The 25,945-nt window shown below is 47.1% G+C and overlaps 1 protein-coding gene across 1 annotated transcript in view; it reads right to left on the bottom strand.

Annotated features, from left to right (window-relative positions):
* RAPGEFL1 (Rap guanine nucleotide exchange factor like 1) overlaps positions 1-25,945 on the bottom strand; it is an 85,149-nt gene that overhangs the window by 27,861 nt on the left and 31,343 nt on the right. Inside the window, exons 2-9 of the mRNA XM_084808252.1 lie at positions 13,754-13,832; positions 9,949-10,102; positions 9,610-9,707; positions 6,802-6,914; positions 4,283-4,450; positions 3,185-3,282; positions 2,792-2,914; positions 1,179-1,357 (exon numbers count right to left, since the gene is read on the bottom strand). Of these exons, the coding sequence (XP_084664378.1) occupies positions 1,179-1,357; positions 2,792-2,914; positions 3,185-3,282; positions 4,283-4,450; positions 6,802-6,914; positions 9,610-9,707; positions 9,949-10,102; positions 13,754-13,832 (1,012 nt within the window). The remainder of the gene's footprint in view (positions 1-1,178; positions 1,358-2,791; positions 2,915-3,184; positions 3,283-4,282; positions 4,451-6,801; positions 6,915-9,609; positions 9,708-9,948; positions 10,103-13,753; positions 13,833-25,945) is intronic.

Raw genomic sequence — 25,945 nt, 5'->3', positions numbered from 1 at the left:
ACTCTATGCAAGTAAAGCACACATTCTCTGATGGTAGATTCAATACATGGCAGTGGAGGCTGGTAGCTGCGATTACAGAGAATCCAAAATGGGTGCAGCACCTTGGATAGCTCCATTAGAGTTTTGGATGGTTCTGACTTAAAACCCAGAATGACTTAAAACACAGCCCCACTGAAATCGGAGCCACTAGCCTCCACTCATACATGGCCTGTAGTGGCCACTTAAAACCTGCAGCATCTCTAATTGCATGGACAGCCAGCCCAGATACATGTAACCTCTGCCCAAGCAACAAGGCATCCTGTACCACAACCATCACACGCTTGCTTTCTCGGGTTTCAGAACAGCTGCAGAAGCTCAGCACAGCACCAGTTTCCCCACTGTTGGACAGAGCCTACTAAGTTGTAAGGCCAAGGTATGTGCACGATGTGATTCTGCAGGAGTGCAGAAAAAGCACCACATGAGGTAGTGGATGCAGAATTCCGCTTCCTGAGAATGTCAGCATTCATTTTTAGGAAAGCAAGTTTCTAGTCCCTGTGGTTAAGACGTGCTTCAAAATACGTGGGCAGTTCCCACTCTAATCTCAGAAAGCAAAATGCCCAGCTGAATAGGAGTTCAGGGTGCCAGGGCTCCAACATCCTGTTCAGCTCCTTAAGCACCCCGTAACTAGTGAAATCATAATACACTGGGCAAATTAGGGAACACCATGGAATAAATTTCGTAAAAAGAGTAGCTACAGATGACTGAATTCAGTCCACACTGTTAGAGTGGTGATAAGTCTTTATGCCAGGGGTGGGCAAAGTATAGCTCCTGCCACCCCCATACTGCTGAAATTCAACGGTGCAATGGCAAAAAAATCAGGGGTTTGCCACCGAAATTAGGCAGCAAACTGCTACAGAGATTCGAAAAGTGCCAGATTTAGTTTTCAAGCTAAATGTGGCCCATTTAAGTCTCCATAGCAGCTTGCTGCCTAATTTAGATGGCAAATCACCTGGGGGGGGGGGTTGCCACTGCAGGCGGTGCAGGAGTGTGGGCCTGGTGGGGGTGGGGGGAGTCCAGGGTCTGGAAATTGGTCCCCAGACCACCTGAAGTTGCCCATCCCTGCTTTAAGAAGTAACCAAGGGCCAAACCTTCAGATGTGTCTACCCTGACCCACAGCAAAAAGAAGGAATGGCACTCACACGGCTGCAACCTTGATGAACTTCTTAAGCAGGTGGGCCCGTTTTCCCAGTGACTCACAGAGCAACACCTCGGTGGCCACCCAGTGCTGAACTTCACTGCAACGCTGCAGCAGCAACTCCAAGTTGGCTGTTTCCCGTCGGCCACGTTCCCCGTGGAACACATAGTCCACAAACTCCAGCTACAAACAAGGATGTGAGAGAGAAAAGTTAATATCCAGTATGCCCTGCCCAGGCCTGGAGCGAAGACAAGGACCCCCTCATGACACTATCCATCTCGTTAAAATGAGTTCCTGTCTTTCATTATATATAACAAGTAGGAAAAAAGGGGGGAAGAAGATATATGGACAGCAGTCTAGGCCTAGTGCTTACTGAGATCATAAACCTGTGTCTGGCCTGTTCTACTTCAGCCTGCCAAGGGGTGAGGGACTCCCATTTTTCCCTCCATACAAAAAACCCCTTCCACATAGAAAACTAGATGTCAGAGGGAAGAATTCTAGCTTAGTCTTCTCTCTGTGAGGTTAATTTTCTAATATGCAGGGATTTCTTGTTTGACGTGGAGGATCACTCAGTCATGTGACCCACCTGATTCACCTGAAGGCTGATTCAAACATCCAAGAACAGCACACAGCACAGTCCTTGTTTCAGAGCACATTGCGTTTGAACGGGCCCTTGCCTAAGCTCATCCTGTGCACAGAAAGCTAGCATGTCAAGGAGAACGCTGAGTACAGAACTGCAAACTCTCAGGAAAAAGGGGCTGAAAACTGAAGATCGGTGTTGACTTTCTCATCTGCCTCTGCGATGTATAGTTCAGCTCACCTTGTCTTCTGGCATCGTTACACAGAGTGTTTCCCTGCCAGGAGCAGCCAAATGTGGGGAACAAGGGTGTATTACCTCATTATACACAGCATAATGAGGTAAGAACACAAGGTAAATTGAAGTATGGAAACTAAGCATGGGGCTGCAGTTTTTGGCAGTAACCCTATGACACAGACAATACATAGTTCTGCCTTTCTAGCCGAACAGTCTAAGGGCGCTTCCTGACAAGACTTTTATTGTGCAATCACCCTGCCTCATTCACAGGGGGTCCTGATGACACCATCTTCAATTTCTAACCTGTGTTTTCCTGCTTTTTCTGTCTTTTTTCTTACCAGAAAAAAATCTGTTAAAGAGGAAAAGATGGAATAGCTGCACAATGGCTTTTGATTGGAAGTGCTAGGAGAATTTTATTTTCATTATGTACGTAGGATTATTTTTAGGCTGCCTTTAAGGGTAAAACCAAACAACTCTGTCTGGAAGCACCCTAAGATGGTGTACTGCAATGAAAGGCTGCAACACATGCTCTTCCTGATTGCCTGTACCAGTACTTAGTCTGTGGCTGAGCTGGACTTGAACCCGGGATCTTAACTCCAAGTTTCACACTCCATCCGTTGGGGCTCTCTTGAATCAAGGCTCAGACAGCGGCATCTGGCCTAGCTGCCAGCCTCTCCTGAAGGCCATTCACATCCTTCCTCAATGTTTTGCAATTCTTTCCTAAATTGTAAAGTATTCAGACTTCCACATCGGCTCACTAGCCCAATTCTTCACCAACTACTGGGTGCATTAGGCTTTCTCACCTCATGGACACAGCGAAACAACTCCCAGTGGAAGGCAGTGAGGTGATTGGCCACATCCTCAGGTTCGACCCGGTGGATCTCTGTGTCACCTGGGGACACCTGGATTTCATCTGGGAGAGGGACCTGGAGAGAAGGTCAAATTTGGGAGGCAGTGGGGGGTGGGAGGGAATTCCAATGCATGTTAGAACCAAGAGGCAAAGTTGGAAGATATTTATAGAAGAGAGCTCTTTCTGGTGATTCCAACACTTTGATCTCAGGGATGCACATAACAGTGGACATAGTAGTTTACACCAACAAACTGACTGTAGCACCCACATTGCAAAAAGTTAGGCCAGGCCTTCTCACTGCCAGCCCCAAGAGTCGCACAGAGGAGGACAAAGGAAGGGAACTCACCAGTGATGGAAAAGTATCCTTAGTGCAGGCAAAGAGATGGCTGTTTATCCCCAAGGTAGTGAAAACACACTCTTCATTGGGCTGTAGCACAGATTTCTCTGGGGTTAGGGACAAAAGGAAGAAGTTACTGAGTGATTTGGGATGGCACAGGAAAATTTCTCATAAAAGTCCTATCTCATGACATTTTCACTGGGGAAATTTGGTAGATGACGGTTCATGTTCAGGCAGGGGCTGGGAGGTTCCCCCCCCCCCAATACAAAGTGGATAGTGACTTGAGCACACACACACTTTCTCCTGCAGCACGTAGCTTGGTTCGCTTGTTTGAGACATCTGGAGTAGCAAACCTGCTCACGGCACAGTGTGGTCCGGACTGCATAGGAACACATTTCAGAACAGTAGCTCATGTGATCAAAGCATGTTGGAGAATCAGAGTTGATCTGTTGGAAGTCTGAGGGCTGGATGGTTCAGCCTTTAGCTTTGGAGTTTAACTTTTGGGCCTTTCCAGTCTTATAATTAGCAGCCCTTCTAGACACATGGACTCTCGCGCCAAACCCCACACCACCATAAAGCTCATGTAATTCAGGTTTAGTGAGTGCCCTGCATGCTACACAGCTTGATTGCTGCACTCTCATTTATCCAGACCTCTTTTTGTCCTGCACCTAGCAGTCTTGCCAGAACTAGGTAGGGTTACCCCACCTTTTCCCCTGACCTCACTCCTATCCTTTAACAGCCACCTGACACACAACAATTTAGCTAGTGAAGCTTTCTTCCTCATTTTACCTCAAGGCCAGAAAAAGCTGTACCTGCTATATGGTGGCGTGCCAGGCTGTTGCTAACGGCAGAAGGTGAAAAAGGTGGCAACCCAAGCACCATGTTTACACTAAACTGTTATAATCCTACCAACTAGCTGTTCTTTTCTCTCTCCTTTTAACAGCATGTAGTATTAGAAAATTATGGCACTTTCTCCATCTCTGATGTTTTATCTTCTGTAGCTTCAAAGTTTCTGAGCCTCAGGGTTGCAAAAAGGAGAATGGGAGCAGACAGACAGCTGTCACTGTTACTCTGTCCCTACCACAGCTCCTCCTGGGAGACAGTTACCTCCTGATGATGCTACCGCCACCAGGATGAGAGCTTCCTCCCGTGTGGGTTGTTCATCAGAATACTGGAGCTTCTCTGTCACCGAGGTGAGGATGTCCTGCACAGAGGCTGAGAGGCGGCTGCGGATGGTGACATAGGAGTGGTCGGGCATGTAGACACGGCAGAAGACTAGAAAGAGACAGAGTCAAAAGTGTGAAGGTTGGAATTTGTAGCTAGCAGGGAACAGCAATTATGGTTTTAGTCCTGTCTCTGGCTATGGATGAGGACTGGAAGCAGGTGAGTCAACAAGATTAAATATGGAAAAGACTGAAGTGGTGGTGATCCTGCAACATGGAGGGGACAGAGATTCCCAACACTGATGGAATTCAATCCCCTCTGGCCACTCATCCTCACAGCCTTGAGGTGCTTCCTGGATTCATCACTTTACCTGGAGACCTTGGTTGTGGCTGTGGGCTTTCCACCAGCTCCACAAGAAATGGACAGACACAAAAGAACCCTTAACATACAAAAGAACCACTAAAAACTGGGGCATTGCAGCTGCATCCTGGCACTGCGCAGCTGTGCATGTAAAAAAAAAAAAGTTTAAAAAATATGTAGCGGTGCGACTGGAGACTGCTGTAGTGTACTCCACATTCACAGCTATGCGTCATGGCAGAGCACATTTTTGCCTTGGAGAAGTCCGCCGTAAATCGCATGGTGTACCACAGCAGAAGCAAATTCGCAGCTGCACTACTGCGCAGTTACAGCAGAATGAATGTTGAAAGCGGTGCCGTGTAGACAGCCCCTTGGTGAATAGGAATCCTTACAACGTTGAGGCTAGACTACCTCCGTAACGTTGAGGCTAGACTACCATGATGGGCTTTAGGGAGGGCTGGCCTTGATGACAGTTCAGACACTTCAGCAGGTGCAAAATGCTGCAGCCCATGGGGACGAGATCAGTCAGGAATGCGCTGTACACCAAATCAGACCTACAAGAGCATGCAAAGAGGCATTCTCGGGGCCTGCCCCTCAGCTGTGGAATTCTCTTTACCTGGGGACTTGCACACATTCTAAAAGCAGTAGAAGATGTTTATATTCAAATCACCTTTTGCCAGCCAGACAGCAAGTATAATTATTAGCATACCGTTATCTGCTCCAAGCCCTTAAGATGGGGTTGGCATCAGTCTAACTATCCAACTAAGGGCACAATCCTATTTTGATAGTCGAGAGCCTCCAAAGTTGGAGGTTGCCAAGTATCCAATGCAGGGTGGCCGGAGCACGGAACAGACCTTGCCTCCGTGCTCTGGCCACCTTGCATCATCCCTAGACAGGCGATTCCACCTGTCTGGGGGTGGCTTTGGGGAGGGGGAGGGAAGAAGGCTGGGACACGCATACAAAACGGCGTAAAGCAGCTTCCGCTGTCTCCGCCCCTCCCCACCCCTGGGACTGCCCGCTTTTCACTGTCTCCGCACTCTGTTTCCAAGCATGGAGAGACGGCTGGCGCGGAAAGAACAGCGCTGGCTACAAAGGGGAGGGGGAGGAGCGTGGTTTCTGGGCACCAAGCTTGGAGCCCTGGTTCTGACCTCAGATCCCAGAAACAGAAATATCCTATGTCCCCCAGACGCTGTCCAGGGGATGTAGGATTGCACCCTAAATAATCAATCACTTATTTGCTGCTGAAGCTCAAATTAAATTTGGCAATTCTTTCAAATTTCAACATTAAAACCTGACGTTCGAGCAAATTAACATTTCTCTTCTGCAATTTTGTTTCAAGGATGCTTTTAAAGATACTTAAATCTTAAGTCTTGTGTGGTTGACTTTCAAGGCAGTAATGTAAAGCATCAGCTTGCCAAATGTGCTTGTATGTGTACAGGGAAGCCTACCTCTAGAGGTTAAGCTGAAGTCTCCAAAGATTAGCCACAGTTTTCAGCATCTCTGAGCATGTGCAGAGCACATCACTCAGTAACCACAGACCCTGGACAAGAGAGGCAGGGCCTCGAGTCATCTCTTTTTATAAATTAGGGGGCAACCCTATGCATGTTTAGACAGAGAAAAGGCCTACAACTCCCAGCATTCCCCAGCCAGCAAAGCTTTCCTCTGTCTAAACATGGATAGGATCGCACCCTTAACCATTTCACACTTTGAGAACCCGTTGTTCTCAACCCGTTGTTCTCAACAACTTCTGTTGTTCCTTGATACTCATACTCATTTCCTTCTCAGCTCCCATCCTCCCTCGCTTAGGGGAGCGGCCGTAGCTCAGTGGCAGAGCACAAACTTTGCATGCAAAAGGACCCAAGTTCTGGCATCTCCAGCTAGGGCCGGGAAGGGCTCCTGTCTGAAACTCGAGGGAGCCGCTGGTAGTAAATGTGAGCAATACAACGCGAGGCAGCAGCATACGTTCAGATGTGTTTTTCTATTTAAAGATAAGCATTTGCGGATGAAATTGTATTAAAAAAAAAACACCACTTCTCCTTCTCAGACTTTTAAAGATAGTCCAGTTAGGACTGTCACCACCACCACACCATTTCCTTAATACTCACTTTCATCTGACCCACGGAAAGCAACCCGTGTCTGGAGGCATGAATCTATGCGCCGAAAATGCCTGAAGAGGGGTTTGACTTGTTTGTTGGGGGGATGGCTTTCTTCAGTCACCCTGTAGCCAGAAGGCAAGAGTCAGAAGGCAAAGAGGGGCAAGCAATGCTTTGCGACCGTGTGAATCGTTTTCAGAGGGGCAGGGGATGAATGTTTTTCTGATAGCGGGTGTCACGCCCCCACTGGATGCAATGCCCTGCCTGGAGGAGTCCTCCTCAGTGGAAGTCACTAGAGGCCCCAGAAGCCCAGGGCATCCAAGACCAGGGACTGACCCCAGACCCACAGGAGCCTGAGCCCATGGGGGAGATGGTGGCAGGGCCATCCCTGTCAGGAGAAAAGGACTTTGCCTCTGACCCCGGAGAGCACCCTTGCCTCAAGTGACAGGCTAGTAGGGCTCCCGTGCAAAGGAGTGCTTGTCTCCAGAAAAGGCCTCCTCAGGCAAAAGGGACTCCTCAGGAGTAAGGCTCTGGAAAGGGAGGCTGGATTACTGCAGCTGAACCCTGGGTGGGGTCCAGCTGGCTTTGGGATTAACCGCCTTCACTGAAAACCCAGCCAGCCTTGGAACGTGGTCCATCCAGCCTCTGCCGTGTACCTTACCTCTAGAACCATGCCCTGTGGTTGATGCTCTGTTTCCTGACTTTTTGGACTGCCTGACGTACCCGACTGATTTCCTGTTTGATCTCTTGCTTATTATCATGATCGCTCCTGCTGTTGCCTGATCCTCTTGCCTGCCTGCCTGCCTGCCTGCCTGTGTTCTGCCTGGATTTAGAGCAGACCACCTCTACTGTAGCCTGAACCCCACTGGATAACCAGCTGTAGGCGTGGAGGTTTGCTGACTTCACCACAGTTAGACTCTGCGACAGTCCAAGCAGGACAGTGGGTAAGAATTTCTGAATGTGTTTTTGAGGGAGCATTGAGGGATTCAAAGGTGGTTTGGGACAGGAAGATGGTCAGGACAGCAGATTGCAGAAACCCATTAGGAGAGGGTTCACTGCCATTAGAACATCTTGGATGTTTACCACCCTTTTTTTACCACCAATGTGATGAGAGAGCTTGTTCCCACTGTGTCACTTTCCCTGTTGCTTGCCAAGACTCATTTCCTATCCACCCTCCACCTCTCTGCTCGGGGGGACGTCAACATCTCTTTAGAAGGCAGGGAAATAAAGTGAGCAACAGGACTTCGCAAAAAGCAAAGCAGGTAGTCCAACACTGGCAACTTGTTTATTTATTTTTATTTGATTTATACCCCACCTTTCCACAAAGAAAATGGTGCTCAAGGCAGCTGACAGTGACAACTTATCCTGGTGCATCAATACCATTAAAGGTACATGTAGATTGTTTGGATTGCGAGGTGGCAACCCCACACTGACCTCAGCTTTCTGGTGACTTCCACTACTCAGAAGCATAGTCCAGCATAGTGGTGAAGAGCATGAGTTATGGGCTGGAAGAGCCTAGTTCTAATCTCTGCTTTCCATCAAACTTGCTGGGTGGCTTTATGTAAGCAACTATGAGCTTTTGTACATGAGGCATTCATTGTGCACTTACTGTTCCTTGGTTGTTTACAGGTTCTTTAGATGATGTGATCTTCCAGTTTCGCTTCTGTTTTTTAACAGCAGGGAAAGTGGGGTATTATTTCTGAAAGTGAAAGAACTACTTGTGTATTTGTGCTATTCTGCTATAGCACAGCTCCACCTAGAGGTCACGTAGCAGAAAAGCAGGAAAGGAAAAGCTCTTTGTGTAAAGCTCAGATCTCAATTCTGCGATGAAACTGAAAGTAAATACAGAGATTAACAGGCTCGTGTAGAAATCCCCTACTTCTCAACTCTAGCCCCCTAATGTGGCTAATAATAACTGCCTACTTTACAGGGTTGTTGCAAGGATTAGTGAGGTGATGTGCATGATGTGCTAAACGTAGGCTGAGCCTCATCAAAGCCTACCCAGCGAAGCCCAAGAAAGTTGCATTCATCTTTCTGCCAAGCTGGTGTTGCTGATGTTTTTACCTACCTGCTTTTGTGGTTTTTTTACTCTGCATTTTATTGCTGGTTCATTTTATTTTGCTGTATTTGTATTATTGCTCTTAGCTGCCTTGAACACCATTTGGTAGCAAGATGGATACAAATCTAACAAGCGAACGAACATTTTATTTTTCTTAACTAAATGTAGATTTGGGAGGCTGCAGATTTCAGCAGAGAAATGCTAGGGGTAGGGAGGACGGAGGGGCTGATTAATCTTTCCACACTGGTCATAGTTTTTGCTTAAAATTACACATCCCCATTATACAAGCTACTGCTCTGTTTGTGGGGAAAAAGGTAAACATACCCATGAGGAGAAAAGCAGCTGGAAAATAACCTAGAGTCAAAAGAGTTAAGCAGCCCTTTGCCCACTGTTACTTCCTACACTCAAATTCAAGGGCACCTAAGGCTGTTTTTGTTTTTAAAATGGACAGGGCAAGGGGGGAGAGATTCATGCACTCCTGCATCACATCTAGTAACGGCCTGAGTTCATGGCTAAGCTGGGATTTTAACCCATTTCTGCCATGCCCAGCAAAACGATTCATCCACTGGACATATTGATTCTCAGTTGGAAAAGTCAACGTTTTATCCGGATTTCTTTGTCTAAAGAAATGAGATCTTACATAGGTTACCTTGTGGATGCAATCAACGTATCTTTGACATAATGAACCTTGCTAAAGCAGCACTAGAGAGTTTGCTGGGCAAGCTGAAATTCTACAGTCCATAATCCCACGCTTTCCTTACTTGAGCTCTACTGTCTCCACGAGCTGATGTAGCTTCAGAATTTCATCTTCCAGTTTGTGGTAGAGCGAAGAGTCCTTCATGATCAGCAGATACAGGTCCTAGGAGAAAAGAGAAGACAGCTTGGGCTATAATGCCCTGATGCCGGAGCAGAAGGGTACCTTCTGCTCACACCCACTTGTACCTATCCTAGTATGAAGACTTGCCACCTTAGATAGCTGAACAAACCTTTTAGGAAACCCGTAGCTGGAATAATACCTTGCAGTCTAGCAGTATTTATTTCTTAACAACCAGCAAATTTCTAAGCCACATGCGAGTAGGATTATGAAGGCCCTGGCATACCTTGATTACTTTGCCGGCTTTCTCCTCCTCCTGCAAGATCCCCTTGTATGTCTCAAGGAAGTGCAGCAGAATAACCAAAACTGCTCGCTTCCGGTGCATAGCCTCGCCTTCCTTCCAACATGGTGGCGATGGGATTGTCAATGCTGTCATGAAGGTGGCCACAGGGAGGTCAAGGACAAATCACAGGGTCCGGCTGCAGAAGGCAGTGACTGGAAGAGAGAAAGACCTCCCAAGTGGCAAGAGTGGGGTGAATCTGGGCCCAGACAGCCACAAGGCAAGTGCAGAGTACAGCATCATAGAATTGCAAAGGGCCCTATCCCAATCTCTTGTATTGGGCATATTTTATGAATCCCCCAACCAACCATAAAACCATGGACTATAGTATCTGGTACAGAATCCAGTAGACTGAGAATTCCAGTTTATGTCAGTGTGGTTCAAGTATCAAACATGGGCCAGAAGACCTGGCTTCAAATCCCCTCTCAGTCATCCAGTTCACTGGCAGAACTTGGGCTAGTAACTTCCCTAGAGCCTAACCTACCTCACAGGGTTGTTGTGGGCATAAAATGGAGATAAGGATTATGAGCTTGTTGGAGGATGGGAGGGGATAAAAATGTCAGTTAAACAATAACTGTCTCCACAGGCTGTGTGTCCTGAGAATCCCACTTTACTCAAGTCCAGCTGTTACTCAAGTCCAGCTGTTACTCAAGTCCGGCTGTTTCCACAAGGGCAAAAGAAAGTTTCTAAATATTTCAGGAGCAGAGATGACAGTGGGGAAAAAAAACAAGGGCAGCTGCAACTGCTCATATGAGTAGACAAGATGTCATGTGCAATCCACCCCTAAGAAAATGCAGTAAGTAGGGCTGACTTCTTAATAAGTGTGTTTGTGTCTGTTGTCATCATCTCTGGGAACTCACAGGACCGGGGAAGGTAACAATCCACACACACACACACACACACACACGCCCTTCCATCTGTCAATGCCCTGTTTGTGGTAGTGGGGGCTGTTAACAGGGAGAAGCAGCTTAATTGCTCTCTGTTGGTTGAAATTAACAACGTCCACCCAAGCTGTTGATTTTTCAGAGGTACTTAATATTTTTTGTCAGAAGCTCTGTGACAAGATCTGTTTCCAGAGAAGTTCACTAAAGAGGCCAAAAGAGAGACTAAGGCTGCCTAGTAAACACACTTACTAGGGAGTAAGCCCCATTGAACAAAGTAGAACTTTTTTCTGAGTAGGGCTGTCTGTTGTGGGGAAACACAACCTTTTGGGGCCCAATGGATCCCTGTGACGGGCCCAGCTCGGTTTGCATTTGTGAGCCAAGCCACATGATAGTTCTCGAAACCTGGGAATGTTACTGAGGCGAGGTTGCGCAAAATCACAGGCTGATTTACGCAAAATGGAGGCCGTAAATAGTGGAATTTGTGCAAAATCGTAGCTGTAAACAATCTAATTTGTGCAAATCAGATTGTTTGTGGCTGCGATCTTGTGCAAATTGCACTCTTTATGGCCGCCATTTTGCACAAATCACTATTTGTGCAATCCCCCTGAAAGAAACACCAAGTTAGCCTGACTTGGTATGTGCTGAGTCAGGCCAGCTCACAGTTGATCAAGCCAGAGCCCAGGGGGCTGAACTGGTGAAAACTCACTGAGCTCCACCCCCAAAAAGGATTTCTCTGACATCCCTAATTCTGAGCAAAGATGCATAAGGATTGCACTTTAAATTCCCCAGTAATGGAGACCAGGCTGAGATCTGCCTAGGGAAATCAACCAGGATTCAACAAACTTCTTCACATCTCACTACGATAATGCATTGCTTGGACCTGAGAGAGAGAGAGAGAGATTCTTCCCTAGGTCCCTCAGTGAGCTTCCAAGCTGATCCTCTCTATTTGGCAATGATGTTTGCCTCAAATACATGTAAAGCATGAAGGGGCAATGTGCTTCTCCAAACATCTGGAAAACTCAAGGTGGATGCCCACTAGAGAGTCATGAGTAGCCCCTGTTTGGAGACTATGACAAAACAAAACTGCCCCATTTAGGGAGCAATCCTATGTCCCCTAGAGAGCATCTGGGGGACATACGATTTTTCGGTTTCTGGGCTCCGAGGTCAGAACCAGGGCTTCAACCTCGGAGTCCAGAAACCGCACTCCCTGCCCCTCCCCATCATAGCTGGCGCAGTTCTCTCTGCGCCAGCTACGTCTCCATGCTCGGAAACAGTGTGTGCAGATGGGGAAAAGGGAGCAGTCTCAGGGATGGGGAACTGAGACTGCGGAAGCCATGTTACACAGCTTGCTGTGTGCTCTGCAGTCCCCCCCACCCCCCGCTCTGGATCTCCCTGGCAAGACAGGCAAAATCGCCTATCTAGCCAAAAATGTAGGGCAGCCAGGCAGCCAGAGCATGGAGCACTCCATGCTTCATCTGTCCTGCATTGGCTAGTCCTCAGCCTCCGAGTTCAGAGGGTAACCACTATCTCCATAGGACTGCACCCCTAAGCACGAATCAGGGTTTTTTTGGGGGGGACACACACACAAAAGAGTTGCTTCATGGCAGTAGCAGTGCTGATACGATATTTCCTCCTCAGCGAAAAAGCAGAAAATTGATAAACAAGCAGCCAAAGGAAATTAATATCAAAAATCCAGGAGGTGACATTTACAGAATAGTAGCTGACACTCTACCGCGCAGCAAGCCAAATCACGCAGGGGACAGAGGGCCTCTTGAACTGTGGCAATTATGTTACTCCTCTATATACTTGAACCAGTCTTGGCTTGGCTTTGGGGAAGAGCTGTAGTGAAATTGAGGACTGGAAAATGGGGCAAGCTGCATATGCAATAGAACGTAGGGGTGTGGGAATCTCCCTTCACCTATTTCTAGCAATCTTTCTAGGGGGCGGGGGTGTGTGTTAGGCAGTAGCATCCAGGAACATATGTGTGTTGGGAGAATGCAAGCTAGATATACTAATAAACAATTACTTGCTGTACACCAAGTCCGATCCATCTAGCGAAAGTACTGTCTGGTCTGTTGGGCAGCTTTCCAAAGTCTAGGCTACTCAAGAGCTTTTTAACTAGAGATGCCAGGGACTGAACCTGGGATCTCATACATGCAAAGTAGAGGCTCTACTACTGAGTTAGGGAGTTTTCCATAAGGGGCTCACCCATCTTGAATGAGAACTAGGTTAGTGGTTCTGTCTCTTGCCACAAATCCCATTCCCCCCGCTGGGAGCTAGACATCCAAATATGGAATATGTTAGTAATATAGAGGTTACAAAAAATAAAAGATGGGTTAGATAGGATTTTGGCTAGAATCAAGGGCTAGAAGGTACCAGACTTAAATCAGATTGGCAAGGGGGAATCCTCCCTCTATGAGCCACAAGTAATCCAGCACTCATTTTCCTTCTGTTTGCTCATCTAACATAATATATTCTGCTTCTGGCCCCAGAGGAGGTCAAGGAACCTAACAGCCCTAAGTGCTAGAAGCCCTATCGCTTTGGCATCTGAGAACCTAGTATTGCTCACCTATTTTCAAGCCACCAGGGCTAGAAACTTGCTTTAAAAAGAAGAAAAATTCAAGCTGGAATTCTCAGGAGGCTAAACTGGACTGTCCAAAAACAAACTCTGCACCAGCACAGGGTATGTGTGTGGAATGACAAAATCCAGAGCTCTATGCAACAAGAATGTAAAATATGAATGCGTGAGATGAATGCAGTGAGTTTCTCCTGCAGTTACATGTACCAAAGGACATACCTCTCCCACCCACCACCCTCAATGCCACCATTCTTAGAGGGACTTTCCCAACATTATATGGGAAGGATATTGCTGGTGCAGCTGATGCAGGAACTGCTCCGTGGGCAGGAACAACGAGTGGGTGAGGACAATGTCGTCTAGGAGCAAGTCTATGAGGAGACAGGAAAGGAGAGAGAGAGAATGAGAGAGATGATACTGCTGTCCCGCCCAGAGAGTGCAAGGCAACACCAATGACTAGGAATTTGGATCAGCCTTTCTTTGAGTGGTATAACGGGATGAGGCATGCAGGCAGACATGTGAACAGTCTTTGCACATGGCCACAAGGAGGTTGAAACAAGCCCAGATCAAACCGGTTTTAAAGGCCCCGCCTCCTGCATTCTTGCACGGGGGACAGAAAATGCTTTGGGGTAGGCAGAGCTGCCGACTGTCACATCTAATACAGAGGAAAGAAATATCAACCCTTACCTCTATCATCTCTTTCCCCACACCATCAAAATTAGGACCTAATTTGAGTCAGGGGGCACCGAGGGCCTAGGCCCTGTTGCTAATATCCTGGCTCAGATCTGGAAAGTAAAGGTTTTTTTTAAGTGTCTCTGAGCATGTGCAGATAATGGGGGTGTTCAGATGATCACAGGGGTAAAAGAAGCCATTATGGCTTCTCCCCCCAACTCCACATATGCAACTGTAATGTGCATGATTACCCGCACTGCCGCGTCATCTGAACCTGGTCGTGATGCAGCAGGGGTAGTTTTGTACTGACCTTACAACCCTACTGCAAACCATGGATTGTAGGGTGGGTACCAAGCCCACACTGTGTGCTGGGTTCAGAAGACACAGCAACCTGCATTGCAGGTTGCTAATCATGCAAATTACAGGCGAGCACACAGCATGCGCAGTGGGGGGGGGGCGGGGAAGAAGCCACGATGGCTTCTTTTACTCCCATGATCATCCAAACCTGGACAACATCTATGTAATGTCACTGAATAAACCATACAGCTCCTACATATTTCCCACCAGAAAGAAAAGCTTATGGGACAAAGGGAGGCATGAGCTGCAGCATCTCTTACCTTATAAACTGAATCCCAGTCACAACCCTAGACCTTCCTAGCTTTCTTCTTTACATCTTCTCCTTGATCACATCTATTGCCTTTTCAGTCGTTTACATTTTAGTGTTATCGATGATAATAACAGCCGACCTTATATGTCAAAACTCAACAGGATTATAAATTGCGCTGTATTCTAAAACCGGAGTACCCACCCCAATCTTCCTCCAGAAGGCATGTGAATCATCCTCTTTTCTGGGTGACCCCACCTGCCAAGGTGAGGTGGGTATCAACCAAAGAAAGCCCCTTTCCTGTTATGGCCAGCCCTACCATTAGGCAGCGTGAGGCAATTGCCTCAGCCAACAGTTGATAGGGGACAGCGGCGGTGACCCCTGGCAGTTCCCTCTCTTGGAGGACGGAACTGTGAATGCCAAACAGCCTGTCACGGGCCCCCTAAACTAGCCTGCTGCTTCAGGTGTGGTGGAGGATAGTAGTCCACCACTACTGTTAAAGTAAGATTCAGCCTCCAGTCCCGCTGGCTGCTGTACGTGGCTAACACTGGAAGGGAGAACCATCTTGTCTTTCACCTCAGACAGCAAAATGTCTTGGGCCGGCTGTGGTTATGGTCCCCCTATCTCTGGAATCCTTTCCCTGAGGAGGCTTGCCTGAAACCTACACTGATGTCATTTTAGCAGCAGGCACAGATCTTTTAATTCTCCTAGGCCTTTTAACATGTTTAAGCCACTATCCCTTATTTATTATGTTTTATCTGCTGTTTGCTGTTCTCTCCTTTTCCCTCCCCATACCTTTTTCCTTGTGTGTCATGTATTTTAGACAGGGCAGGGACTGTCTTACTACTGATATCTGTAAGCCGCTCTGGGTTTCTTTTGGCTACAGAGCAGGATACAAATGGTTCAAATAAATACATATGTGCGGGTTGTACAGTTATATAAAAAATTGACCATCCTGAGAGCCAGTGTCGTATAGTGGTGAGAGTGTTGGACTGAGAGTCGGGAGATCTGAGTTCTAGTCCCCACTCAGCCATGGAAGCTCACTGGGTGATTTTGGGCCCATCACAGACTCTCAGCCCAACCTACCTCACAGAGTTGTTGTTGTGAGGATAAATTGGAGAGGAGGAGGATAATGTAAGACGCCTTAGGTTCCTTGCAGGAGGAAAAAGGGCGGGATATAATGCAATAAATAAATAATAAATAAATTTGTGCTGAAGGTGTGGCTTATAAATCTAATGATTGAATAAATACATAAATGCTGCAAAACAGCTGCAGTCACGATCGTTGCAGCAGCCTGCAATGTTGCAGCACCCTGCAATGCACCCTCAGGTGATCCATTGTGCCTGGCCAATGCACAACTGCCACTGAAATGTCACGCATTGGTTGCGCGCTCTGGACTTGTCTGACCTTTGGACTTGTACTCATACAGAGTTTCCAATCACAGTTAGGAAAGCCTAACACAACCTTATCCAGCCTGGTAGCCACCAGATGTGTGGGACTACAACTCCCATTATTCACAGCCAACTTGGCAAACACAGGTTACCAGTTTGGGGATGGCTGGCCTGGTGCATTCTTTAAAAAAAAAAAAATCTAATTCGCAGTTATAACAAGAAAAGAGGGATAACAAACAAAATCAGCAACAGAAAAAAGAGAAAGAACATGGCAAAAACCCGATATTCAATCATAATAGCTGTTCACAACACCACTACTTTTTTTAAAAAGGGGAAAAGAGAAAAAAAAGGATTCAACCGTTCTATTCCAAATATATACATTAATATAAGTGGTCCATATATCTAAATAAGCACCCAGACGTAATTGATGACTATAGCATATGCATTCAAATGTAGCATGAACAGTAAGGGTCCCCTTTACAACATATAGACTGGGAGAGGGGGGATATGACAGTGGGGCCCACTCTCCCCTCCACACAAGTACAGGCCCATGGAGAGAACACCTAAAGGGTTCTTGTTGGGAGGGGGCAAGTAGCATCAGAGGAGGAGCGGGGGGGGAGAGTGCGTAACTCTTCTCTTGCTAGTCAGTTCCCCCCTGAAAGTCCCCCATTTCCAGCTGCTTTTACCCTTGTGAAATCCCCAAACGGTTTGCAAGGACATGGGTGACAGACCCGTCTTTATGAATTTATCCCCTTTCTTTGGGCCAAAGAAACACATGGTGATCCTAACAAAATAGTAACTGCTTAAAAACAAACAGCAACTGTGGGTTGGGGAAATTTGGATCAGGAACATGGACCAACAAGAGGGAATTTAACCCGTTGCCCCCACTATGGCCCTGATCCTGTTTCCCTCCCCCTCCCACACACACCCTGGATTGCTATTTGCATCAAGTGGAGAGCTCCCAATAGTGGAGGATGGTGGCTCACATTTTAGTGGGGCTGAGAATCCATTCTGGGTTTTAGTCAGGACTGGACAGAACTCTAAAGGAGCTATCCAAGGTGCTGGACCCTGTCCCCAAAATAGCTTCAGTACCTTGGATAGCTCCTTTAGAGTTCTGGCCAGTGCTGACTGAAACCCAGAATGGATTCTCAGCCCCACTAAAATTCGAGCCACCGGCTTCCACTGGCTCCCATTGGCACTGATGGGAACTTCCTTCTCTGTGCAAGTGGCAGCCATGGGGCAGGGAGGCTGGGGCCCAGATCAGAGATATATCAGGGGCAAAGAGTTAAATCCCCTCCCTCCAAACAGTCACTACACAGCATGCCTCCCTGCCCGTTTGCTTTTTTAAAACGAATCCTGCAATCACTAATTGCTAAATTACTTGAGCTGGTGGACACCTCCACATCTTGAGGCAGTGAATTCTATTACCTGTTGTGCAAAGGACTTGCTTTTGTCTGGCCTGACTCGAGCACCAAATAACTTCATTGGGTGGCCTCAAATTCTAGTATTATGACAGAAACAGAGAAGATTTCTCTGTCCACTCTCTTCATGCCATTCATAATTTTAGAAACGTCACTCACTCCCCCTCCCTGCAACACTTAGGGCACAATCCTAAGCACATTTAGACAGGAAAAAACCCCTACAGTTCCCATCATGCTGGCTGGGGAATGCTGGGAGTTGTAGGAGGTTTTTTATTTTTAAAGGTGCATAGGATTGCGCGCTTAGTCTTTTTTCTAAACTTATGCATGACTTTTCCGACATTACAAAGATGCATGATTTCATCAATCTTCTGGCAGCTGCCCTACATGCAAGGAGAGCAATGTAGCATCAGAAGTGGTCCTACAGTGGAATGCAGATTTTAAATCCACTTTTCCTGGATCTGGGTTCATCATTTTATCCCGGACTACCTCACATACTTTCGATGAACATCCATATACAAAACATTTCATTACAACATCACATCTACCTAGTTCAGTCCAAAGGTACTTAATTGGCATCATGAGATGATGGCAACTGTTCCTAAATGATGTGGAAAAAGGACAGATCCTTCCTTAGGGTGTTTGCCAGGGAGTGAGAAAAGAGGCACCACACCCAGGACGCACCCAAATCACATGTCTAATACGTTTGTGTTCGTGGTTTACAACCTTCCATTCCATAATGGCAGCTCTGCTGTTTAAAAAATATTATTTATATTACTTATTATTTTGAACAAGTGGGAACTACAATAAAATGTTGTGGTGTTGCCAGCCAGCCATGTCCTCCCCCAGGAAACTCCATTCCATTGCCCCTCCCCCATTTTCCCACCCCAACATTCAGCCAGCATTCAATTAGAACACTGGGGGGAGCGGGGGTCTACTTTTTTTGTACTTCTATAAAGCTTGGCGTTTTGTACTCCTTCAAGCCTGTTGACACCTCCCTCTTCTGCACAGAATTTGTCATTTTGGCTACATTTTTGCCACATGTGGAGAATGAATTCACTATTAATATATGTAGCATGGTGTTTGTGTATGTACACACACACCCATCTAGGGAAAACATGTAGCCGAAATGGTTGTTTTTTTAAAACGGTTTTGCATTTGAAGGAGGCTCCAAATTGGATCAAAGTAGCGGGACACAAGTGGGGAGACTACCCTTTCCTTTGTGGGGAGAAGAGTAGCTGGAGAAAGATGCCTTTGCACAGGAAAATGTCTGTGGGGAAAGTGTTTAGCACCCCTCCCTCTTTTCTCCCTGTAGAATGAAAAGCAGATTAGGAGGATAACTGGGGAGAATAATTTTGATGAAGGAAGGAAAGAGCCCACAGAAAACAGATTAAGAGTAAAAGACAGACAGACAGCTCCCACGCACCACTGGTCAATCAAATTCAGAGCAACTACAACTGCATTAGCCGGACATCCTCGAGAGTGAAGTCAAGTGGGCCTTAGGAAGCATTAGTAACAACAAAGCTAGCGGAGATGACAGTCTCCCAGCTGAGCTATTTAAAATCCTAAAAGATGATGCTGTTAAAGTGCTGCACTCAATATGCCAACAAATCTGGAACACTCAACAGTGGCCACAAGACTGGAAAAGGTCAGTTTACATTCCAATTCCAAAGAAGGGCAATGCCAAAGAGTGTTCAAACTACCGCACAATTGCGCTCATTTCACATGCCAGCAAGGTGATGCTCAAAATCCTACAAGCTAGGCTTTAACAGTATGCGAACCGAGAACTACCGGAAGTACAAGCTGGGTTTTGAAGAGGCAGAGGAACTAGAGATCAAATCGCCAACATTCGCTGCATCATGGAGAAAGCAAGAGAATTCCAGAAAAACGTCTATTTCTGCTTCATTGACTACGCTAAAGCCTTTGATTGTGTGGATCACAACAAACTGTGGCAAATTCTTAAAGTGATGGGAGTACCAGACCACCTTACCTGTCTCCTGAGAAACCTGTACGAGGGTCAAGAAGCAACAGTAAGAACCAGACATGGAACAACTGAGTGGTTCAAAATTGGGAAAGGAGTACAAGGCTGCATATTGTCGCCCTGCTTATTTAACTTATATGCAGAGTACATCATGAGAAATGCCGGGTTGGATGAATCAGAGGTCGGAATTAAGAGTGCTGGGAGAATTATCTACAACCTCCGATATGCAGACGATACCACCCTAATGGCAGAAAGCGAAGAGGATCTCAAGAGCCTCTTGTTGAGGGTGAAAGAGGAGAGTGCGAAAGCTGGTTTGAAACTCAACATTAACAAAACTAAGATCATGGCATCTGGCCCTATCACTTCCTGGCATATAGAAGGGGAAGAAATGGTTGCAGTGACAGATTTTACTTTCTTGGGCTCCAAGATCACCGCAGATGGTGACTGTAGCCATGAAATTAAAAGACGCTTGCTCCTTGGGAGGAAAGCTATGGCACACCTAGACAGCATAGTAAGAAGCAGAGACATCACCTTGCCGACAAAGGTCGGTCTAATCAAAGCTATGGTTTTCCCAGTAGTAATGTATGGCTGTGAGAGCTGGACTATAAGGAAGGCTGAGCGCCGAAGAATTGATGCTTTCGAACTGTGGTGCTGGAGAAGACTCTTACGAGTCCCCTGGAGGTCAAATCAGGTCCGTCCTAAAGGAAATCAACCCTGACTGCTCATTGGAAGGACAGATACTGAAGCTGAAGCTCCAATATTTTGGCCACCTAATGCGAAGAGAAAACTCCCTGGAAAAGACCCTGATGCTGGGAAAGACTGAAGGCAAAAGGAGAAGGGGACGGCAGAGGATGAGATGGCTAGATAGCATCACGGATGCAATGAATATGAACTTGAGCACGCTCCGGGAGAGAGCGCAGGACAGGAAGGCCTGGCGTGCTATGGTCCATGGGGTCACGAAGAGTCGGACACGACTGAACGACAACAACAACAACTGCATTAAAACAAGAAAAGAGAAAAGAAAAGAAAAAGCATGGGCAATGCTCCATGTGTCTCCCACAACACATCTAGTTTAGCCCTAAATCAACAATGAATAAGTCATTTCTGCATACAAAAAGAGATCAATGCCCAGAACTTTGTAATACCTCCCTAAGCACACACTCCTAAAACTCTTCCGTTAACATTAAGTCCTGCATACCACTCCCTCAGGATTACGAAGTCAATGCTGTATCTGCTTTGGGTTTTTTCTTCCCTTCAGCACCAAAATGATTTGGAAAAGATATAAATTGTTTGGCTCAAGAAGAGGAGGAGGAGGAGATAAGGGAAGCCCCACCTGTAAAAGTGAAGTAACAGGCCTTGACTGGCTCCTTTTTAAAATGTCTCAGGAGAAAGATCTGATAACAGTTGAATAACAAAGTTACATTATCATTTGATCAGATTTTTCCCCAAAAGATTTGTTGTACTGTTTTTGAAGCTATTATTACGCAACCCAGAGCATTTAGGGCGGGGACAGGCAGGCTTTTTTCTGTGGAGGGCCACATTCCCTCACCAGTAATCTGTCTGGAGCCAAATCCCAGCTGCAGGCAGAACCAAAGCCAGATGTGGGGAATCACCCTTTTTCTCTTTGTGCCACCACCACTGCGCTGTCCTTCTTTCTTCCTGCCCAGTGGGATGCCAGGAAAGGGAAGAGGTCTAAGCTGACGGCACACGGAGCGCTTTAGAAATTAGGCTGAGGGCCACATGAAATCAGTTTGAGGCCTGCAGGTGGTCCATCCCTGATCTAGGCCCAAGTCTGCTTTCAGGCTCAGCCCGAACGTTTTCCTCATTCTACTTCCTTTCCCTTTCCCAAGAAGAGGCTCTTCTTGTCTTTTTTGATGCAAGGCCACCTCCAACTAGGTCCCTCATACTTCCACCTGTTTGCAACGCTGGAGCATTAAGCATCTCATTAAGCTTCTGCCATGTCCCTAACATTCAGAGGGTCAAACCACACGCTATGTTTGTCGTATGATTCTTCGTACACGCTTAGCATAAGGTGCATTCTTAGCCAAAGGCAGCCAGGGGAGGGCCCAGCAGGACTGAAGTGCAAGGGGTGCGGGGGGGGGGGGTTAATCCTTTCCTTCTGTGCCATTTTCTTGTCAAATCCCTGCCCGTTGCTATTTACTCTCCAAGGCAGCTTGGGGTGGGGACTTTTGTCAGGCACTCATGCCTGTACATCGGAAACAGAGGGAACCAGTGAGACCTGAAACAAAACTCTGCAGCGTTGAGTGCTCCTATTCATTCTTCCACTCAGTCGAGCATGCACTCCTCCATGACACTCCATTCTGTTCCCTCACCACCAGGTTTTTTTGTATTCCGTCCCCCACCCCAACAGATCATCACAGGCTGGGGGGTGGTATGTGTATGTGTCTCCCTTTAGGTTTTTCTCCCCAAAGCATTTTTTGGTACTTCTCCAAATTTTAGGGCTCCCCCAAGCCAGTTGCTGCCTCTCTCTTATGCCTGGATGGTGCTTTTTGTCTTACCTAAGCAACGGCACTCATGCTTGAACATCGGAAATAAAGGGAAGGATGATGTGTGGCTGGTGCTAAAAGGAGCAACCCTGAATCTTCCTCCTCTCTACTCCAGGAATAGGTAAGGGGAAAAAATGCTCCAAATCTGCCTGCCCCACACAAGTGGCAGCCAGTGAAGTGGAATGAGAGCAGGCAAAGTCAGACTGAGATGATGTCATATCACAGATTTTTTTTCTTTACACATTATCAGGGGAAAGAGGAGAAAGAGGTGTGGGGTTAGTGCTTTTCATGGCATAGGCTGCCTTTAGGGTTAAAACCCTCTCAAGGCAGCATACGGGATTAAAAACTATACAAAACTATACAAATATACAAAACAAAATACTATAAAAAATTTAAAAACAGGTTACACTTATAAAACGTTCAGTCCACAGATTATGGGAAGGCCAGCGAAAACAAACTGGTCTTCAGAGCCTTCCTGAAGACCTGCAAAAAAGGTGCCTGACAAACCCCTGACGGAAGCTTATTCCAGAGGTGTGGGGCTACAACTGAAAAGGCCCTCCGCCTTATACTCACCAGCCCAACTGACCTTGGTGGTGGGCAAGTGAGAAGAGCCTCTATCTTGGGAGTTTTGCATCCATCTCATTGCAGTCCATGTTTCTCTGCCCTCTGCCTTTTAACTGGAGGGGTCAGAGACTGAAGTTACCCTTGATGTGCTCTACTGTTAAGCTGTAGGGTGGCTTAAAAAAAAGAAAAAGAGGTTCCAATCAGGGATACTTCAGGTGCGTGCCCATGCTTGATCCCCACCCCACCCAGTTCTACAACTTGTGAGCCAGCAGTTGATTCTTTTTTTGCGGGGGGGGGGGAACAATGCCAGCTAATACATGAGCTGCTTTTGTTGATATCCCTCCCTCCTCTCCTCTGCACTGCGCCACACACTAGACAAGGAAAAAGGGTGTGTGAACCTCTTGTCCCTTCCTGACAAATTTATCACAGTCCCTGTGAGCAAGAAAATCCGATTGGATCCACTTCAGGATATTGGGGGTGGGGAAGAGAAAGGCGGCCAGCATGTTAATCCCTTGCATCAGCCAGACATCAAAAGGCAGCGCTAGCCTCAGAACCAGGCTCCCAGACAATCAAAACTGTCTGACTGGGCGGGGTGGGTGGTGGGTGGGAGGAAGAACAAGAGGAAGTTAATTAGCCACCTTTGTATTGTGCCTTTCCAAGCAACGGGGTTCTAATCTGAGGCTGACACCCCTAAATAAACCATTAAACATGCACAGCCTGCTAGATCAACAGCAGGACGCCTCGGGGTCGGCTGGATTAATCATTGTGCGAAGTACGTCACAAAACCCGGTCCCAGCCAAACTCAGGCCCCCTGCTATGCCCTAATTATCTACAGAGTATGTCCATCTTTGACCCAGTTGGGTCTCCTTCAAAATGTCCAGAAGCCCAGGGCTTCAGCGGCTGCCCCTCTTCACACAAGACAAACAGCAGCAGCAAAATTGTTTGGCTGGAGAGAAAAATGGTGGAGTTTGAACAGGTGTGCACTAGGCAGAGACAACTTACAGGAGGGACTAAAGGGTGAAAACACTGAAATGCTACAGCCCTGATCCAACTCCTGACAAATGCACTCACAAGTACTGGCCTGGAATGGAGATGCACCTGCCCCTCCTCATCAAAAGAGGAGGCCAGCAAGCTCAGTGGGGGTACTCCTAGATCCATCATTGTTGCTGGAGGCCCAAGGGGCCGCTGTGCCTCCGAGTGCCTTTTCCCAGCTTCAGCTGGTTTGCCAGCTACAGCCTCTTCTGGACAGGGATAGCTTGGCCACAGTGGTACAGGCATTGGCAACCTCAAGACTGGATTACTGCAATGCACTCTATGTGGGACTGCCCTGGAGGCTGGTCCGGAAGCTGGAGCTGGTGCAGAATACAGCAGCTCGGCTGTTGTCGGGAGCTGCCCCTTTCAGCATGCAACTCCTTTGCTGAGGGAACTGCACTGGCTGCCTATTCATTACCGGGCCAGGTTTAAAGTATTAGTACTAGTGTACAAAGCCCTAAACAGCTTGGGACCAGGATATCTGAGATAGCGCCTTCTCCCTTACCAACCTGCCTGGTCACTGAGGTCATCGGAGGGCTTGCTCCTGGTAGTTCCACATGGACCTATAGCCTGATTGGAGTCCACCAGGAAAAGAGCCTTCAGCGTGGTTCCTGTGGAACTCCCTGCCTTTGAAGGTTAGGCAGGCGCCAACGCTGTGTTGCTTTCAGCACCTCCTGAAGATATTATTTCAAGAGGCCTTCCATGAGTGACCACCTACAGTTTATTAAGTTCAGAATCTGTTCTTTTAAAATGTTTTAATTGTTTTAATTATGGGGTTTTATTCTTTTACCTCATTGCTCACTGCGCCAAAATCTTTGATGTGGAGCGGTATATCAATATTGTAAATAAATAAACAAACAAACAAATAAAATCATGCAAGCCCTGCAATGATTATGCACATCAGCAGCACACTCAGAAGCCTGTTTCCCCAGGCCCTCAAGGTATCCCCTAAAGCAGGGGAGCAGAATCCCAGACCTGGGAGCCAAATCCAGCTCTCCCAGAGGGCCACAGCCCTTCTTCCCCATCACCCGTCATTTGGTGGTTTCCAGGCTTTTGTGGTTACTGGCAGCAAGAACTTTAAGCTAAAAAATGAGGGCCTTTTTGGCCCTGCCCCTTTTGTCCCACCCACTACTAGAATGCAGTCCCTGAGCACTTGGAACTCAGCCTTTGGGTTGAAGGAGGTTCAGCATCCCTGCCTGACACATACTGGATTGGGCCACTGATGTGCATTCAGCTGGTCTGTGTTTATAGTATGCACCTGCCAGTCAGTGAGCCTGTAGCCCAGGAGATAACAAATGTCTTCATAATAATTGAGACCATGGGTGGGGAACCTTTTTCTTGTAAAGGGCCATTGATGCTCAGGAAAAGTCAGTCGAGGGCCAGAGCTAATGGTGGGCAGAGCCAGACCCCAAAGTGGGTGGAGTCTGCAGTCATGCAGGAATGCATAGCTCTTTCTGAGCATCTCTACTCCAGCCTAAAATCCCGCATCTAAAAGGGGGCTTTCTGCTTCCGTTTTAAATGCAGGATCACGACAGACTCCCTTTACATGTGCTTCTTTCTCCCCCTCCCCTTTCCCCCTCCTTCGCCCCCTTATCGGAGTCCTCCATATGTTTCATTGATCTAGCTCCTCTTGTGGCTTTTCCTTTTTCATGGAGGGAACTCAAGCCGAATACAAACGGGGTAATTTGATAGCTCATTATCTCCGATCTGTTTAAAAATGGAATAAAAGGTCATTTAGTGCGGGAGATGCCCTGGAGGTTGATGACGTCATGTAAAGGGCCAGCAAACTTCTGTGAGGGAGCAATCTCAATAGCAGGATAAAAGCTCTGTGTGAAGAAGCCCTCTGTCTCTGTGCCACCATATCCTTTGTCTCTCTCTCTCTCTCACTCACACACACGCACGCACACAACACCCAAAGTGGAAGAGGAGGCAGTTTGCAGAGGGGCAGTCTGGAAAGCAAGAGTGGGCCTGCTGTATCTGGAGAGCCATATGATGCTGAGGACCATATAGAATTAGATGAAGGCTGCAGGCTCCCCATGCCTCGTTGAGACTTTAGATATTGTTACTATTCATTCTGCTTGAGTTTGTTCAGAGTGTCAGAGAACGGAAGGTTGCCTTCTAATCCCTCTGCTCATGCTCCCTCCCTCCCTCTCCCTCTCTCTCTTAATAAACATAATATATTAAAAACACTTTGCAATGCTGAGAAGCACTATGGAAATGAAATATGATAGCAACATCACACATTTTGCAGCTTGTTAACCGGGGTGGGTGGGTGTATGTGCACAGTTACAGTAGATTAATAAAAGGATGCAATC

This window comes from Heloderma suspectum, chromosome 6 (genome assembly GCF_057233095.1).
Source record: "Heloderma suspectum isolate Gila_16-S chromosome 6, 16-S_ref, whole genome shotgun sequence".
Lineage (NCBI taxonomy): Eukaryota > Metazoa > Chordata > Lepidosauria > Squamata > Helodermatidae > Heloderma > Heloderma suspectum.
This window is presented reverse-complemented; position numbering and strand designations above follow the sequence as displayed.